At 48.4% G+C, this 19,404-nt stretch overlaps 1 protein-coding gene across 18 annotated transcripts in view; it reads left to right on the top strand.

Annotated features, from left to right (window-relative positions):
• The first annotated feature begins 1,401 nt into the window (after nt 1-1,401).
• Nucleotides 1,402-19,404, top strand: part of COBL (cordon-bleu WH2 repeat protein) — a 299,997-nt gene continuing 281,994 nt past the window's right edge. For 9 of the 18 annotated variants that reach the window (XM_009453076.5, XM_054687550.2, XM_009453079.5 and 6 more), the window contains exon 1: nt 1,480-1,618. In XM_009453076.5, the coding sequence (XP_009451351.2) occupies nt 1,578-1,618 (41 nt within the window). In that variant the 5' untranslated portion in view covers nt 1,480-1,577. Of the gene's footprint in view, nt 1,619-19,404 lie in introns of all 18 variants that reach the window. The other 9 variants (XM_003318428.7, XM_519099.8, XM_003318429.7 and 6 more) reach the window with 3 other exon arrangements.

Below are 19,404 nucleotides of genomic sequence, written 5' to 3'. Positions count from 1 at the left end.
GCTCCGCTAATTTTTTTATTTTGTAGAAAGTTCTCCCATGTTGCACAGGCTGGTCTCCGACTCCTGAGCTCAAGTGCTCCTCCGGCCTTGGCTTCCCTGAGTGCTGAGGTTACAGGTGTAAGCCACTGTGCTCCGCAGGGTGCTTTTAGACAGGCCAGGAAAGGCTCCTTGGGGAGACCACGGGATGAAAAGGAGGAGGAAGAGCACTGTGGAGCAGCATCCCAGCCAGAGGCCCTGAGCCGGGAAAGCGCTCCACTCATGGGAGGCTGGGCTGCAGGGAAGTGAGCCCCAGGGCCACCTGGGGACTTAGGAAACCTTCTAGGTGGGAGCAGGGAGCACCCAAGATCTGCCAGCCACGGGTAAGGACTCACATTTTGCATATAGACTGGTCTGCCCCCCCTTCAGTTAATGAGAAAGCAGGGGATCAGAGGGAGGAAGGCTGCGCAGGCCTCTGGATACCTCATCCAATGACAAGATCGCAAGGGGAGCGTCACCCCCAACGCTATCAGGCTTGCCCGATCTGGCCTCTTGTTGGTCTTTTATTCGAGTCATTGAAACCATATGAAACTGCCACTTTTATAGGTCAGCCCATCATACCAACCAAGATCTTAGAGAGTGGAGGTGAAGTTGGGCAGATAAGGGACCTCTGGCTGACTTGCTCTGGGCCCCGGCGTGGCCGGCAGGACCTGCATATCTGCCCGCCAGCCCGCACTGGAGTGGCAGGGTTGTGCCACAGTAGCGCCCAGTGAATCAGGTTGGCAAACTTAAGCGAGCATTCACCTAGAGCGAGTGAGTTGTTAGCAAAGCGAGGCCGCGCTCCAGCCCGCACTGTTTCTGATTCCGTGGGACCTGGTGGGCCCCAAAAATCTGCATTTCTAACAAGTTCCCAGGTGTTCCTGACGCTCCCGGTCGGGACTCCCACTTTGCGACCCTACGCACTAGACATTTGCTGCACGGATGAAGGTCAGAGAGCGGCGCCGGACACTCACTTCTCACCCTCCAACGTCAGTCCTCCCGGGCTGGTCCGCCCACCTCGCCCTCGCACGGCCTCCAGGCTCCAGGTGGTTCCCCTCCCCCAACTCCGCCAGGGAGGCGCCGGCCCCGGGATCCCCCACTCCGCCCAGAGAGGGTCGCGCTCCCCCCGGGGGTGGAGGAGCACGGGGAGAAGCCCTCTGCCGCACCCGCGGGTGTCGGTGCAGGGCCCAGGTGCCGGAGGATTCCTTCCCCGGACGCTCGCCGCGGGCCGGGTCTCTGAGCAGGCGGGGCGGGGCGGGGCGGGGGCGGCGCTCCGGTGGGCGCGGCGGAGCCAGCCGGGGCGGGGGCGCGGCGCACCTTGCTCCCGGCGCCCCCGCCCCGCGCCGCCGCCAGCCCCTCCCTGCGCTCCCGGCGCCCCCGCCCGCTAGAGACGATTCCAGCCCCTTCCGTCCGCCGCGCTCCGCCGCTGTCCTCCGCCGGCCCGCGTGGGAGGACGATGGGTCAGCGCGGAAAAAGTGAATGAGGGCGGCAGCGGTGGCGGCGGTAGCCAGCGCCTGACTCGGCGGGCCCCGAGCACCGCCCGCGCCCCGGCCCCCGGCACCATGGACGCGCCGCGCGCCTCGGCGGCCAAGCCCCCGACTGGGTAAGCGGCCCCGCGGTCGGGCGGGGTGGAGAGGGGGCTTCCCTGGGCTCGGACGCCCGCGTCCGCACCGCGCGCTCCCGGGCAGGGCGCCCTCTCTGCCGCCCCAGCGGGTGCTGGTGGTAGTGGTGGAGCAGGTGGTGCGGTGCTGGTGTTGGGTGGTGGTGCGTGCTGTGTACTTTGGGCACCCGGGTCGTTGCCCAGGTAACCGTGTCGGGCCGGGGCCGGAGCGCACTTTTCGCGCGGGGTGGTTTGTATGCAGGCGTCCTTATGGGGGTCCCCGCCAGCACAGCCCCCACTCAGCTCCGAGCTTTCCTCAGGCCCCCCAAGTGTTTGCCGTAGGGGTGGAGCGGGGAGCGAGGGGACGCCCGGCCTTTGACTCCGGCCTCTTCCCTGCGGGCTTGCCCCTGGCCGGTTCCCATCAAGTCTTCCCTCTCCTGGCCTCGGCGGCAGCCCCAGGATCGGCTCTCCCGGCAGCGTGGAGGGGAGGGCTCCCCGGCTTCGCAGCCGCCCGGGCCCCGCGTTCTCGGAAGGTGTTCGGATTGCCCGGAGGGTTTCATGGCAGCAGCTCTCGCTCCCTGCCTTTATTCCAGGGTCTCCCCTGGCAGTGGAAGGGGCGTCCTAGTGGGGCCAGGCCTGAGGCGCAGACATCCGTAGCGGACCCGCGAGTCTGGCGGCCCATCCCTGTCTTCGCGATTCCGCTTTTGCCCAAACCTCTCCCGGTTTCTGTTTGCTATCCCCACACCTTGCGTGCAGGGATTACACGTCACATTCAGGATTTGACTCTCAGAAAGAGTAATTTCCCTCAAACAGGACGAGCAGCCCTGCTCATTATTCAGACCCCGAGCCAGGTGCGCCGTGCTCATCCCGGCCAGCGGTGCAGGCTGGGCCGCGGGGTAGCGCGCAGTCCCGGCGGACTTTGTAGTTTTCAGCGCGGCGCGCCGGGGACCTTCGAACTCGCTCGCTCGCCTGGAGCAAATGTGTATGAGTCTTGCAAATGGAATGAGGGTTGGGGTGAGCCCTGCACCTGCTTACTGAATGGGCCCACTTTCTGCTATGGCAACTGGACTTGAAGGAGGCAGCTTTGGGGACAACAAATCTTTTTTTCTGTTACAGTTGTGTCCCACTGACTCACCCTGCCCATGTGCCCATAGGCGGGCGTGTTGCCCAAGTGTGTAAAAGACTTTCAGTCGGGCTCTTTTTAAAATTTTAAAGTTTTCCTTTAATGCCAGGAAAAGGTGAGCCAGGTTAGCAAATCAAATAATCCTGAAGCTGAGGAATGTTAAAAAGAAGTTTTCTTTCTTTCTCTCTCTCTTTTTTTTTTTTGCAGTGCACTTACTGGTGGTTATATAATTCTCTTTGAACAAACAAATTCCCCAGAAAGAAAGTAAATGTGGGAAATCCTTTTTCATGGTAATAGGCATCCCAAAATAACAGGGAAATGTGAAACAGAGGTATCTTTAAATCTGTGGCTTTCATAGCCTATTAAATGAGCCTATTTAAGGACACTGAATTATTTTGTCACTATCACCGTATAAATAAATGTGAAGACAGAGAGAACATTTAAAAGGCCGGCAAAACTGTATCCAAAGAGTATCTGTAAGATCCTTGAAGGGAGTCTAATGATAGAAGTGAAAGGACTTACCCTAAGAGCGTGGCACTCTTTTCAGCCTGGTACTGTGTGGCAAGAGGTAGTCGAGGGCTGGCCTTCTCAGGGCTTCCCAGAGCTCTGATTGGCTTTCATATTTGAATTGCAAAGGAAAACTAAGGATTTTTGCTATGGAAAACATGAAATTATTCCTGATGCATTCAGTTCTTTCCCTCACTCATATCCAGTGTCTAATTTACTTGTCCGAACATCTTTGTCCAAGAAATGTAGACATATTATTTTTAACTTCTATTGTTCTCACTTTGTCATTTGTAATACTTTCAGTGAAGAAGCATCAAGAAAATGTTAATATCCTTATATTTTTTCAGACAAGAATTACGTGTTTAATAAGCAATTTTGTGTTCAAATCTGAGGAGATAAATGGTGTTAGGTCTTCGAATATTTTATATAATTTAGGTGTATGCTTGCTAATTATAAAGGTTAGATATTGCTGTGAAATTTCTGGCTTTAGTACATTATTGGTGGCAGGCAGATTCTGTTGGCTTTTCACTGAGATTACTCCTCTGTTCCCTGAGATTAAGGCAGTGTTTGCAGTGTGCTTGAGGGAAATTTGTTTTCCATCTGATTCTGCAACCGTTTATTATAAAATCAAACTTTCAGTAAGCCTCTGTCTTCCCACATGATAACAAACTGATGTGGCGAAGCTGTTGCTGTTGCTGAAACTACCACTCCTCCTTGTGTTGTATAGAAACAAGCTAGACTGGGTGCAGTGAATTAACGAGATTTCACCCTGTGGCCTACAAACGCTCTTCTAGAAGATTACTGAAGGGAGATAGGTTGGTGAATGTAAACTCACTGACTCTGTGTCTGGCTAAATTATTAACAGGTAGTTATTAGTTATCTTTGTGAAAAACACAAATATACGTTTTTACTTGGATTGAAATTGTATGTTTTTTACTAGGAATTTCATTAAAACAGTGATGTATGACTTCCTTGACTCCTGGGGAAAGTGTTCTTTTAGGAAAGAGGCTGTGTGCAAAAACTAACAAGTCAGACTTGATGTGACTTTTAGGGAGTTTTAGAGCTCAGTTGAAGTATAAGAATTGACAGAATACTCAGAACACAAATAAAGGCAAATTGCCTTTTGGTGAGGTTTTGAAGTATATTTAACTCTCTACTTTATCTGTTTACTTTGCGTTTGTCTGAATATTTATGGGAGCCATCCCAGTAGTCGGCTGTTACAGAACACAGGGCTAAATTTCCCATTGGACCCTCTGTTAATAAAGGACAGAAGAAGGCTTGCTGTTTGGCAGGACCATGCTTAATTTTTTTTTTCCTATGGAGGAAAGACATGTTTCTGTAGAATACAGTAATCTCCAATGACATGAAATGTCAAAACAGCTGGTGCATTTGATCAATGGCTGTATTCAAGCAGTTTGCTCATGTAAAAATCAGTGGAAGTTTTGCTAATCAGTTTCGTCAAAATGTGGACTTCATGTAAACATAGCTGTTATTCATTTCTTTGCATAAATTTATATTTATTTAATCAAGTTATTAGAACCAAAAGAAATTTAAAAAAATTAATCGAAGTGGGTAACTTGAGCTACTCTAGTCCTGTCGGTGCCGCACATAGTAATAAGTGTAGAAGGCCTGTGACTCTTGGTAGTGACATGAGGCAGCCACAGTGACATTTTGTATGAAACCCTCATAAGCATGCAGATATTAAGAAAATATTAACTCTACACCATAATAGGAAGCTTAGGTTTCTAGGCCTTTGGCTTTTGGCTAACATGTTAGAGAAAGTGTTTACATTCTTTCAAATGAGAGCATGTATAATGAACTGTTACATAAAACTTTTCCCGTTAGATTTGAGCATTATTTTTAAAAGATATTACTTCTGAGCTACTCTTTATTTTGGCAATTCATTTAAGAAAGTAAAAGTTAAGGATTGCTTGATGTAATGTGGAGAGTAGGCCTAGGAATTTTAATGTTTTGTAATTAAAATATTTACTAATAAATTAGAAGAGTTGGACATTTCTGTGTTGCAATATCACATAGTCTCAGAGCATTTTTATTATTTCTCAGTGGTTCTATAAAGGGGATAGAACTGAAGTATGATTAAAATTTGTTACAAAGGTATTTGTTAAGTGTTGCATCTCTCCTGCCCCCAGGAACTTTTGCCTGCAGTCCCTCCTGTGTTTTCTCGTGACCTCCAGTGCACAGGTGGAATGGATTATTATTGAGTGGAACCTTGACCCAGGCAGAGCGACAGCCCCCACGTATATGCAGGCCTGGATTCTGTGGACTTCTTAATTTGGGATCCAGGGAATGAAGTCATAATCTGTGTCCACGCAAGTGCTCCCGTAATTATTAAGAAAACAATGATTATAGGATGCATCTATACACCATAATAAGTAGTTTAGGTTTCTAGGCCTTTTGTGCTTTGTTATAAATTTATGATTAAATTTAATTTTGTAATTGATCTGCAGTTTTGAAAAGTGAGCATAAATATTTGATACCAAAGTAGTATTAATATTTAGATCAAGGACATACAAATGTGAAATATGCTAACACTTGGTTCTGATTTAGACTTGAACTTTGTAAATACACTAAGAGTTCCTGTATTTATTTATTTTTTTGGTGGGGGGACATAATCTCACCATGTCACCCAGGCTGGAGTGCAATGGTGCGATCTCAGCTCACTGCAACCTCCACTTCCTCGGTTCAAGCGATTCTCCTGCCTCAGCCTCTGGAGTAGCTGGGATTTACAGGTGTGCACCACCACACCCAGCTAATTTTTGTATTTTTTTTTTTTAGTAGAGACGAGGTTTCACCATGTTGGCCAGGCTGGTCTTGAACTCCTAACCTTGTGATCCGCCCGCCTTGGCCCCCCAAAGTGCTGGGATTACAGGTGTGAGCCACTGCAGCCGGCTGAGGTCCTGTATTTATTATATGGTGTTTTCGTACATTCCTTCAATCTCTCCCCATCCACATTTAATTATGAAGGTTTTATGTGTTGGTTAATTTTAATTGTGTGGTTTTTTTTTTCAGTTACCTTATACTATAGCTGAAAAAAAGTTGGTATTTCATGACCCACTGAAAGCTTTTACATATCTTCATCTTTGTACTTTTTCTTTATTTAAAATACTGTAGTTATTGGTTTATATTACTACATAGAGATGTATTGATAATATGCCTTTTTACACTTTTATGATTTTCATTTATTTGAGTTGTAAATTTTAGTTTCCACCTCCCCCATTTTATACTTTGCTTTCTCGCTTCCACCTTGTCGCTTGAGTGTTTCTGGATTTTTCAGGGCCACTCCCTGGCTTTCTGCCCCTGAATTGATGGGAAGCCTACGTCACTTTTCTTTCAGGGTTCCATAATTCCTTATTTTTCATCTGTCTCTTCCTGGAATAGAACTAAAACTTTTTTCCTCTTGTATACTTTATATGATTCTAGTTGCTTCTTGCAAAGCTAAGGATGGTCAATACTTTCAAGACCTAGTGCTATTTATTCTAGACTAGAGTTTGCTGTCTCCTCTGGTGTGACAATAGACAATGGGTTTCCAACAGTGTGTGTATTTTCTGCTGCCTATCTCAGGGCCATCCCTGTGCTTCTGAGCCAGCCCCTCCAGAGAAGGATGGCTTTCCCCAGCAGGGAGAAACCCTGTGGCCTCTTGGGGTGTTAGCACGCTTCCCTCTGCTCTCCTCATCAGGTGGCGAGCTGCTCCCTGCCAGGGCTTTGTCTTCTATAGGCCAAGTCCAATTAGAGTAATCCCCCAGCTAAAAACATTTCTATTAAAAAAGAGAAAAAGCTTTTTAAGCAACTGCCAGAGTATATTTTTCTTGGATACATTTGGTTAGACAGATTCCCAGGCCACAAATACTTTTGTACAAATACTTTTGTAGATCCAGTTCCCACCTGCACCACACCAAGTGATGCCTGTAAAAAGGACATCAATTGATTTAGAGAAACCAATAAAGTCCTTATCCCTTAAAAAAAAAAAAAAAATACAACCGGCCGGGCTCAGTGGCTTACGCCTGTAATCCCAGCACTTTGGGAGGCCGAGGCGGGTGGGTCACGAGGTCAAGAGATCGAGACCATCCTGGCCAAGATGGTGAAACCCCATCTCTACTAAAAATACAAAAATTAGCTGGGCTGGTGGCACATGCCTGTAGTCCCAGCTACTTGGGAGGCTGAGGCAGGAGAATCGCTTGAACCCGGGAGGCAGAGGTTACAGTGAGCCGAGATTGTGCCACTGCACTCCACCTGATGACAGAAAGAGACTCTGTCTCAAAAAAACCAAACCAAACCAAACCAAACAAAAACAACCCTCCAAAGATAAACCAGGTAAGTCACGCGTCCTGGCTGGTCGATCCCATCTCTTGTCTTCCAGGTGCTCGTCTAGCATTCACTACCCAAGAACCTGAATCCCCATGGGGAGCCATTGCCTTAGAGATGCTCCCACCTCTCTCCAGACAGAGGCTGGCGAGGGCCAGACAGGGCATCCTTCCCTGATTCAGAATGCCCTCTGCTTATTTGTTAATCCTATTGACTTTCTTCTATCAAAGGCAGACAGCGGGAGGATTAGTGGAAAGAAAATTGTCTCAGGAACAAGAAGCTTTGGACCCTGGTGCCAGTTGTCCAAGGTGAAATTGCTCCTTCTCCATGCAGCCTGCAGGTCCATCCTGATGGGGCCTCTCCAGACTTGCTCAGCCCAGGGCTGTCTGATGATGCTTCTGCCAGGTGCCAGTGTTCTCTGCCAGTGCTGCCAGACACAGGTGCTTCTGAACACTTGACTGGTGATTATTGCAACTAGGAGCTGAGTCTTTCACCTTTTAAAATTTTATTCCATTTAAACTTACATAGCTGTGTGCGGCTAGTTCCAGTGGACAGCGAGGCTCCAGCCTTTGGATTTGCCACTCTTTGTTTGCCACCGCAGCTTCCCAGGCCTCACCTGGGGTCTCAGGCTTTCTCTCTCACCTTGGCCTGGAGAGCTTTCTTGCCCCTTTCTCAGAATGCCTGTTGTTTAAGCTGCAGCTGGGGCTCCCCCAGGAGGCCTTCTGAGAGTATCCCTCTCACACCCCACGCCCTCCCGTGTCCGAAAACCTCCTATGGGATTATGATTGTCCCTTTACTTGCCCCTCTGACCCACTGAATTCTGAGAAGCTCCTTGGAGCCAGGACTATTACTTTGTAAGCTTTTGTGTCATCGGTTTGTGGCCTGTGATGCACAGAACAACCCCTGCTTCCTTCTTGCTGGTGGAGGGAGTTAGATAACATGATCTTAAGACTCATGTGAGCTCTAAAATCATATGATTCAGTGTTCCCAGAATATTCTAGAGTCCTCTTTCAAAAAAACTGTTTCTTAAATTGCTGCTTAAATCTTGTTTTTGCCAGCCTGTATGAGAACAGACCGATCAACTGGCACTAACATATTTGGAACTGATGTGCTTGGACTCAGCTTGCCAGCCATGCAGCCTAGTTCAGTGCAGATTTGGGAGGTGTTAAGAGGTCTTATTTTGAGGAACATAAAGTGACAGTGGCTTAAAGAGGAGATAATTCTCTCTCCTATCTAAAAGCCCACCTCGGGAGTCCTGGGCTGGTGTTGGGGTGCAGCGTTCCCAGAGACCTGCTGATTTTTATTTGGTGCTCAGCTGTGGCTGGTGTGCAGTCTCCATCTGTTCCAGCCTGGCCTGAGGAGGGGGAGATGCACCCCGTCCTTTCGTGCTCCACCTGCCAGCCATACAAGTCCCTTTGCTCATGTCCCCTTGGCCCAACCATAATCACATCGTCCTTAAAAGGGCAGCTTGGAGGCAGGGGAATCAGAGGTCTTAGCCGTTGTGATTGCATTTATGACTCCTGTGAGGGCCGGGGGAAGGTAGGTGTTAAAGTGTGCAGATGGGTATGTGGCTCCTCTGCCCCTTGCCAGGGTCTTGGGAAGGGGTGCCCCTGACAGTTTCTGGCCTTTCTGAAAAACATGTCCTTAGTTTGCTGTGACACACACCCACGTTCTATAGAGCTCTGACCTACAAAGCCTATGCTTTCCAGACATCTAAGGGGAGGAAGTGACGTTTAGACTATAATCTTAAAGGCCGGTGGTAAACAGGACTTTGCATCTGCAACACATAGGGGTGCTGACGTCCTTTGCTTTTTATGATGTCTCTGTTCTCCTTGTCCATGCTACAGCCAGCCGCTTCCACTTATTCATAGTGGGCACCATCCTGGAGGAGTTGGGGAAAGAGGATCCCCCAGCCCCCCATTAGGGTAGTTGCACCTGGGAAAGTCAGAGCTTCCTGCTGGTTTGGAGGAGGTAGGCAAGTTGGAGAGAGTCCTTGTTAGAATGAGGAGCATTGGCAAAGTGTTGTCTTATCATAAGTGCTCTGCTAAGTGCTCTGCGTGGCTTAAGGACTCATAGAGCTGGAAGAGGAGAAATACCAAATGGATTAACTTTGCAATTACATGTGGATGGTTTGATAAGTAAGTAGCAAACGAAGGCTAAGGAACATAATGGGAAAACCAGCTGTTTGTGTGAATGTATGTGTGAGTGTGTGTGTGTCTGTCTGTCTGTGTGAGAGTGGGCGTGAAGTTAAAGCTAACTTCCAGCACTTGGCAAAGCAGCAGATTACCAAATCAGTTCTGGCAGTTTTCAAACTTAATGGCTTGGGAGTTGTATTTAAAAATAGTCTTGGGTAGGAGTGTTAATGCAGCCGAAGTGTATACTTTTGTTCATGTGGCTAATTTTTTAGTCTCTAAATACAGTTTGGTTGGCTAGAACCCTCTTAATTAAGTGCAAAATCCACTAGTGTTCAATGCACAAACTGTTAGGCTGGAGGGAGACTGATCGACAGCAGCCAGAGTCTAAACATTTGCCATGCAGGGCAGGTCCTTGCCAGGCTTTCCCGTCCGCCCACCTATCCATCTGTCTTGTTGTCTATAGCTACCAGGTAGAATTGGTTTTGGGTGGAACTGAAAACTTCCTTCCTCCTGCTCCTGCCTAAACCACTTATTACGTGATAATGGTTATCTGCGCTCTAACAACATCACACGTAGGAAGAGTGAATTGCAGATCTCTCACAAGAGCCAAGCCACCCAATTGGATTGAAAAAGTGGGAATTGGGGTGATGAAGTCTGAATGTTTCTCATGCTGTGACAACCCTCTAAATCGCTACACTTTACCACTTCTCAGAAATATTTGATTGGTTTCAACGGCACAAGCCATAATCAAAGACTGTGTTCTGAATGCAGTTAATTTGTGAATTTCACAGTCAACAGAAAAGTAAGGAAAACTAGTTTGGAAGGTAGACTAAACTGAAAAATATGTCAGTTTGGAATATTTCCTTATTATTTGTCCATTTCTTTTTGCTTACCATCATGTTTCACATTTTTAGAATGATAGATTTTTCTAAAGGAGGACCCACAAAAATGTTCTTCGCAAGGACTTGCCTTATTTTGGCATTAGAGCCACTTGCCTGCTGCCATTGTCTAGCTGACAGAGATAGGAGATGGCCAGAACCTGCTCCTTGTGCGTGGGAGGTCTGGCTTCTCCCATCAGGGCCCTCTGATATTGGTAGGACAGTACTGTCCTCTCTGTTTTTTGTTTTTGTTTTTGTTTTTGTTTTTTTTTGAGATGGAGTCTTGCTCTGGCACCCAGGCTGGAGTGCAGAGGCGTGATCTCAGCTCACTGCAACCTCTACCTCCTAGGTTCAAGCAATTCTCCTGCCTCAGCCTCCTGAGTAGCCGGGATCACAGGCCTGCGCCACCACGCCTGGCTAATTTTTTTTTGTATTTTTAGTAGAGCCGGGGTTTCACCATATTGGTCAGGCTGGTCTTGAACTCCTGACTTCAAGTGATCCACCCGCCTTGGCCTCCCAAAGCACTCGGATTATGGGCCTGAGCCACTGCACCCGGCCTGTCCTCTTGGTTTTGTAGGTGAGATTGCCATGTGACTCTGACGTCTCTCATCAGTGTCCACGTCCTCATCGTTGGCCACTCTGCTACGCCATGTTGAAGCACGGAGCTCATTTCCAAAGCTGCTTTATGAAAGCTACTGCTCTGCCTCCCTGCAGGATGAAGGAAGATGTTGCTCTGCTCTGTTTCTGAAGCCCTGGAGTGTCTCAGCAGCATTTTGCCATGAAAAGCCAGTGTGCCTGTAGACATTCTTACGACTTATTCCTGGTATAGGAGCCTCATGATTACCTGTTTGATTGTGACAGAACTCATGCTTTTCTAGGATGTGCGATTCCTGAGACTCCTACGTGGGATTTTACTTTTTCAAAGAAATACGTGGTGTGTGATAGGAGAGGACCAAACTCAGCTGTTGCTGAGCACAGAGCAGTTATGAATTAGTGTAAGGAGTCGAATCCAGACTCCCCTTCCTCAAAGCAAGATGTTCTGCCTGATACTGGCTGATGAATTAATAAACATTGAAAAGCCTTCCCTTTTGTACTGGATGTTGGCCCAGCTCAGTGTCTTGGGCTGATACATTTAATGAAAACACAGAGCTCTGCTCTGTTCAGTAAACGAGCTTCCTTCAAAGTAGAAGCTACACAGAACCCAGACCCACAAATTCGCTAATTGTGTTTTCTTTGGGTAACTTTATACAGCCCTTGCTCCAAGCTGCAAGAGCCTCAGTAATGAGCTGGGTGATGCTTTTAGGGCCTCTTCTCTGCAGGTGAGTGGGCCCTGTTGTCCTGGGTGTGCTAGGCAGTATCGGGGCTTCTAGAAGCCAGCACCCTCCAGCAGGGATGAACTGAGCATGGGGAGAAAATAGCCCTGGTGTGTGGCACTTCCAAGCTGCCTCTAGGTTCATGGTGCCTAGTGTCACTGTGCTCCTGGGGCCCCACTTATCTGCATTACAGCTCACACCTCAAGACACTCGGGAAGCAAGGGCCATCTTTATTCATCAAGTACAATGTTTCCCCCCACCCCCGCCCCGAGACAGAGTCTTGCTGCTCTGTCGCCTGGGCTGGAGTGCAGTGATGCGATCTCAGCTCACTGCAACCTCCATCTCCTGGGTTCAAGCAATTCTTCTGCCTCAGCCTCCCGAGTAGCTGGGATTACAGGCACGTGTCACCACAGCTGGCTAATTTTTTTTGTATTTTAGTAGAGACGGGTCTTCACCATGTTGGCCGGGCTGGTCTCGAACTCCTGACCTCAAGTGATCCACCTGCCTTGGCCTCCCAAAGGGCTGGGATTACAGGCATGAGCCACCGCGCCCAGCCATCATCGAGTACAATGTTTTAAGCGCATACCTGGTACCTGGTTTAGGGGCTTTTTAGTGCTGTGAACGAGCTGTGTGTTCTTGGCTCTCCTGGGGCCTATGCAAGCTGAATGTCCCTCAATCTATTTTTTGTTTTTAACTTAGTTTTAGTCACTTTCACAAAAGTAATTTATCCTTCTTATGATGTTTCACTTACCTGTGCAGAATCCTCCTTCCGTTAGAACTGATTGTTCTAAATGACATACACCAAGTTGGAAGATTATACCTTTTGTCTCTTTATTTTAACTGTTGATCTGTGGAAAATATTGCTTTGTAGATGAGGTATCTAGACAGCAACCTCAGAGGAAAATTATATGTTAGAAATGTTTTATTGATGTTTACTTTTCATTTTCTGAGTTAAAAATTATACAGTATTCTTACAGTCAGGGATAAGACTGGCTGCAGAGCCTGATGGGAAGTAAAGCATGGCTTGTGTTTACACTGGGCTAGCTTTCATGATTTACCCATGTGCCTGGGAAGAGGATGCACTTCATTTGTGTAACATTTTTTACTTAGGGTGGTGTTTTTATAATGCTAAATATTTATTGTCATGAAAAGGTGTTCTTGTTTATTTTAAACAAGTGAAAGTGACATATAATTGAAACAGATTTTCCACAAGGCTCAGCTTATGTCCCTCTTTGTTGTGTCACAGTGACATAGGGACTGGCCCTTGTATTACCTAGTGGTGCTGGCATTTGGAGGGGCGGGGGCTGTGCTCTGGGGAGCACGGCTGGTTTGCAGCTCTCTGGTAACTTCTTGGTGAGGGTGTCAACCTACAGAACGTGAGTGGAAGGACAAGGCCCACACATCCGCCCTCCCCTGAAAGCTTTGTCACTGCGAGGGACTGTTTAGCCTCCTCATCCCTCATGACTAAGGCGGAGATGACTGGATTGCAGGGTTTTATGAGATGATTAGAGATCAGGAGTAACAGCATCAGTGGAGGGCCTGTCACAGGACAGTTCCTATTTTTTTTTTTTCCAATTATTTTTCATTATAAAATATTGTTATTTTCCCATTATTGTTTTTCTGCCAGTATTCCATCATTCTGGACCAAGAACATATAATAGATATGAAACTCTGTCCTGACACCTGTTTTTACAAAGACTTGCACTGCCTTTCCAGTAGGAAATATTACTGCTACCATTTGTTTTCTTATGGTAGAAATGCGGCCAATGCCACCTTGATAGGAAACTAATGATTCTAATGATCAGAAGGGATCTGTTGGTTTAGAACAGAAAAATAGCACTAGAAATACAATACAAATCATAGCTTGTATTCACAAATTGTTTTTCAGTGGATGTTGTAAACACAGGTTTGTACCAGGACCAGGTGGGTCACACCGATGAGGAAGTCATGGGCTGGACAGGGTGGGTTGGGGACTGTGGGGAGAATGAATGGTGACTCCCGTCCCACTGGAAGAGCTTTGTTAGAAGGCTGGACCTGCCTGTGACCTCTGCCTCCCCACTTCTAAATAGAGGTCATTGTGTTTTGCCCTTTGTTTTGCTCTCCTAGCACTTCTTGGATGTTGTGAGGGTGAGACCACGATTCCTCCATCATGCAGGTGTGGCTGCCTCTCTCACACCATCACTTTCCAAGCTGACCTTGGTGCTGGCGACAACATGGGATTGGATTCTGGTCTCCTGACTATTGGACCAGTGAGTGGTTTTGGGGGAGCACTAGTGTCTGGGGACTTCCTCTGAACTTCAAGGTGCTGCCAGCGTTATTCCATGATACCCTTTACCCATTAAAAATAATATAAAAATAAATGTCTGAGTTTAGTGTTGGTGTGCATGCAGTCAGCAGCCTGTCCCATATGTTCTGTCGGCAGCTATGCAGACCACTCAGAGAAAAATAACAACATTGGATGACCACCTTTAAAAATGATGTTTGGATATTGGATAAAATCCTCAGCCAGTCTGTAGACCCACTGGGAAAAGTATAAGGAAAGGATCCATATAGAACGGATCAGAATACATTTGTACCTTCCCTGTTTGGAGTTGGGTCAGCAGATAAGCTGAATTTTGATACATGTCTGTGTTTGTCACATGTAACATCTAAGAGCTTGGTAAAATCCCTCTCCCAGGCACATTAACTTCATATAAATAAATAGGTGCTCATGAACACCAGTTGCTTTGACACACTTCCTTGTGGAATGAGTCTGTTTTTGCTAGAGGAAAGTAATGACAAGTGATGCCTCTGTTTCTGTGGCTCCCTCCATCTGGGAGGGCTGGGGATGCCACCCCGTCACCTCTCACCTCCAGTGGAGCCGTCTCTGCATGCATGGTCAAGTCAGGTGCGCACAGAGACCGGATTGCTGGTTTTGTATTTTTGTTTGTTTGTAGAGATGGGTTTTGCTGGTCTTGAGCTCCTGAGTCACGCAGTCTGGCCGCCTTGGCCTCCCAGAGGGCTGGGATTACAGGTGTGAGCCACCACGCCCGGCCCGGGATTGTTGGTTTTGGATGGTGGGCTTTCCTGTCCACATTCGATTAGGTTTTGTGTCCCCAGATTTTATAAAAGGGTATAAAGCATTTGTGTCTATCTCTGCATCCGAATGTAAAAGCATAAATGTGAAATTATGATCTATTGTGTTAACTTTGTCATGAGGCTTGGGGAAACATTAATGTATTGTATTTTAAAACATTCTAATTTGTGAAGTGCAGGTTTCTATTGCAGTGATAAAACAGTAGCTTGTTTCTGAGCCGGCAGCCCTGTGAGTGGGGTATTGTTGTCATAGTTGCAGCATTACGTTGGGAAGACTGAGCTGGTGATTTAGCACATGCCAAAAACTGAGTCACCACAGCCATTTGGTTGGGGGTGGGGGGTGAGGGGTGAGGCGTCTGTAACACTCTCTGATAACAGCGCTTGGTGCCCTGTGTAGCGTCATCTTTTAAAATGGTAATTTATTATCAACGAGTAAAACTGATCTTGGTTAAGTTCCAGTATTTTCAAAGCACAATTATTACCAGAATTGTGAATTATTATTATTTTTTTCTTAGAAATAGGGTCTTGCTACATTGACCAGGCCAGTCTTGAACTCCTGGCCTTAAGCAATCCTCCCTGTCTTGGCTCCCCAAAGTGTTGGGATTACAGGCCTGAGCGACCACACCCAGCCCAGAATTGTGAATCTTTTTTTTTTTTTTTTGAGACGGAGTTTCGCTCTTGTTGCCCAGGCTGGAGTGCAATGGCGCAATATCGGCTCACTACAACCTCCGCCTCCTGGGTTCAAGTGATTCTCCTGCCTCAGCCTCCTGAGTAGCTGGGATTACAGGCATGCACCACCACATTTGGCTAATTTTGTATTTTTAGTAGAGATAGGGTTTCTCCATGTTGGCTGGGTTGGTCTCGAACTCCCGACCTCAGGTGATCCACCCACCTCGGCTTTCCAAAATGCTAGGATTACAGGTGTGAGCCACTGTGCCCAGTCCAGAACTGTGAATCTTTAGGAAAAAAATTAATGGTCTTATCAATTTACTTTAGCGGTAGAATTTCTTACAAAACTTAACTGCTAGGAAATGATGGCATCATTGCTTTATTTATGTGACCCCCTCCAAATTTATTATGCTGGGAGGGAGGCCAGGCCTTTGCCCTTGTTAGCCCAGCAGTCTTCACCTAGTTTGTAAGCACCTCCTAGGATGGGGCCAGGCTGTGGAGACATGCAGCTCGGCGGCTGCCCTCGGGGAGGGCCACGACACTGAAGACCTGTCAGAGCCAACCAGGGGAGAGGCCCCTGGCTCTGACTGTTCAGGAGCCATGCCTCTTTGAAGCTGGGAGAGGCAAAACTACCAGGTTTTGAGCTGGGGGTTGAAAACTAGATAAAATGTAAAATGTGGCTGGGCAGAGAGGCAGGCATGGACTGACTGCCAGGAGTGGAAGCCCAAGGATGGAGGAATGCACAGGGGTTCCCAGCACAGTGGGACCCACAGAGTGGAGGAACCTGCAGTCCACTGGAGGGGACACTGAGGACAGCAGATGGCTTAGATGCCTGGATCTGCGCTGGAATCTGTGGCTTGGAACCACGTAGCGGTGGGCAGGCAATGTGGGGGTTTGGATTTTCTCTGGAAGAGCTGGGGGATTGGTCAGAGGCCTTAAGCAGAGGAGCAGCTTGCTTACAGAGGAAGATTGTTCTTCGAATATTAGACCGACACTCAGGTGTGAGGGAAGTCCCGGAGGAAAGAAGAGAGGGTGGGGCCCGGCAGGGACGGCTGGTAGGACACGGCCCAGGCCTGAGAGACAAGGGCTTGGCCTTGCCACCCACAGTACGGCTGTGAAGGAAGGGGCAGTGCCACTGTGTTGTGAGTTCCGCGCTGAGGTACAGGTGATGGGGGCCCAGGCAGTTCCCTGTCACAGAGCGGAGAGCATGGGCTGTGAGGCTCCTGCTCAGATAGGAAGGAGATGCCAGGCGCGGTAGTTGAAGTTCCCTCACTTACTTTTCTTTGGTGTATTAGTGCTGAGGGTGCTGCCTGCCCAGAAGAGGATAAAGGGTGAGCGTCCTCCAGAGGCTCCAGTCTCAGAGAGGAGACAGATCTGCCAGGGAGCCCCAGAGGAGGGGAGGGTGGCCCAGGGCAGCGCCGGAGGGAGCCGGTGGGGGGGGCCGCTTCAGAGCAGCAGCCTGTGCGGTGCATGTATCCCACTGCACTCACTCCTCATCTCAGCGTGCGGGGTGAGGGTGCTCTTCACATTTTAACAGTGAGGCACGTGGGACACAAGATAGCAACATGGTGACCAAGGGCAGCCGATGGAGCGGTTAACCCCACATCTGGACCCCGCGGTCACACAGCCCAGTGCACACTCCTGACCCAGTCACATGCACCTCAGATATCCCTGGAAAAGATCCCAGGGGCCCTGATGACAGTTGTGAGTCTGAGCTAGAAGTGGGGAAAGGGTGGGAAGGGTTTTCCAGGAACTGTGAATGGCAGGAACGAGTAAGGTTCTTGGGAGGGTGTGAGTATCCCAAGAGGAAGTGAGTGGTGGACTGGCAGGTGGACTGGCAGTTATCACTTCCTCTCCAGAGCTCCCTGGAGAAGGCATTCTCCCATTTTACCCACGAGTACAATGAGCCCCAGACCGCGTTCCTACGTCACTTGGGCAGTGGTGACAGGATGCAGACCCAGGCCTGTAGGAGCAGGCAGCTCCTTCTGACATACCACGTGGCTCCTGCTAACACACCACGTGACACTCTGGGTAAGAAGGGTCCAGACCCAGGCCAGGTGTGAGAGGCTTCCCCGCTTTAATAACCCCTGTTTCGGCCAGGGGTGGTGGCTCATGCCTTTAATCCCAGCACTTCGGGAGGCTAAGGCAGGCAGATCACCTGAGGTCAGGAGTTTGAGACCAGCCTGGCCAACATGGTGAAACCCCATCGCTACTAAAAATATAAAAATAAGCCAGGTGTGGTGGTGGGTGCCTGTAATCTCAGCTACTCGGGAGGCTGAGGCAGGAGAATTGCTTGAACCCAGGAGACAGAGGTTGCAGTGAGCCGACATGATGCCACTGCACTCCAGCTTGGGTGACAGAGTGAGACTCTGTCTCAAAAAACAAAACAAAACAAAACAGAAAAGCAAACCTCAGTTTTGATTCTGAAATCTAAGGCAAGCATGAGCACATGTAATAGGGAAGTAAGGAAGGCACAGCGGCAATAGACTGGGTCATGGGGATCAGAGATGCATGGCTTGTTTGCAGGGCCTTGAGGCCGGCACTAGTCTAGGTGTGGTCCGTGGACTGGTCTGCAGTAAGATCAGTGCACCACTAAGAGTGAGCATCTGCAGACTTTCATAGCAGCTTAATGTTGTTGCGATATTTAAGTGCATGGTCATTGATGGTGCCTCAAGTAGGGTACAGATGACCTGTCTTGTGGAGTCATGGGTCACCTGTGACATGGAGAGCTTTTCCTGTATTATGTTCCTCATCCCCCTAGTAGACCTGTACATAGGTGCTGTTACTGTCACTTTCTTGAAGAGGAGGACACTGAGTGTCAGAGAGGTTGAGCAGCTTGCTCAGGATGACAGCCCACCCCTATAGCCATGAAGCCTTGCAGCGGCCTCTCCCTCAGCACCATTTCAGCTCTTCATGTTTCATTGTTCTCAGAGCAGGACTGCCAGCCTCTTCCTGGGCCCAGGGCTGCAGCACCCTTCCTCCTTGGAGAGTGCCAACTGGGTTTGAGGAGTGCCAGCATGCTATGGGTCAGTCCCCCTGAAACCTGGACTCATATGCTAGGGATTATTAACCATTCAGTCCCTTTGAAACTTGTGACTTTTGGGAAGAAAGAGAGACAGATAGGAGAAGATAGGTAAAATTTGGATGTCCATAGTCTCCATTGATTTACCTTCTTTTCTGTTCTAGCAAATCGAAGCAAAGGATTTGCACAAGTTCTTTGGAATATAATACTTTCTAAACAGCCAATGCTGCACCTCCTGGGCAGACAGGCAGTGGACACCGCTGTGTGTGACTGTTGCTGGCTCACGCATTCGTTAGTGTCTTAAGGATGTCCAGCCCTGGAGGAGTGTGTGTGTGTATGTGTGTGTGTGTGTGTATGTATGTGTGCTCATAGACTTGGAACGTTGTGTGGCTCATCTTTGGGAGGTGTGCTGTGCAGCCTGTCTGGCCTAAGGGCAGAAAGATATGAGGTGCCCACCGGCAACACCTTCCCTTGGCTTTCCTGGCCTATGCCATTCATGGGTGAGGAAAGCTGTTCAGATGTTGCCTCCCTGACTCCATGAAGATTGATTGTGCTGGGGAGAGTCTGAGTGGAGAGTATCTTGGGGTAGAGGAGGAAGAGGAGAGCTGAGATATGAGAAAGGGCTTATGTGCTCGGACAAGTGGATTTGACCTCAGAGCTTCGATGTCATCTGTGCTCAGACAAAGCCACTGTAGGCTTGTTTACAGTTTTAGATGGTACAGTATCATGTTAGTGGTGCAGTTG

The sequence above is a fragment of the Pan troglodytes genome, chromosome 6 (genome assembly GCF_028858775.2).
Source record: "Pan troglodytes isolate AG18354 chromosome 6, NHGRI_mPanTro3-v2.0_pri, whole genome shotgun sequence".
NCBI classification, from domain to species: domain Eukaryota; kingdom Metazoa; phylum Chordata; class Mammalia; order Primates; family Hominidae; genus Pan; species Pan troglodytes.
This window is presented reverse-complemented; position numbering and strand designations above follow the sequence as displayed.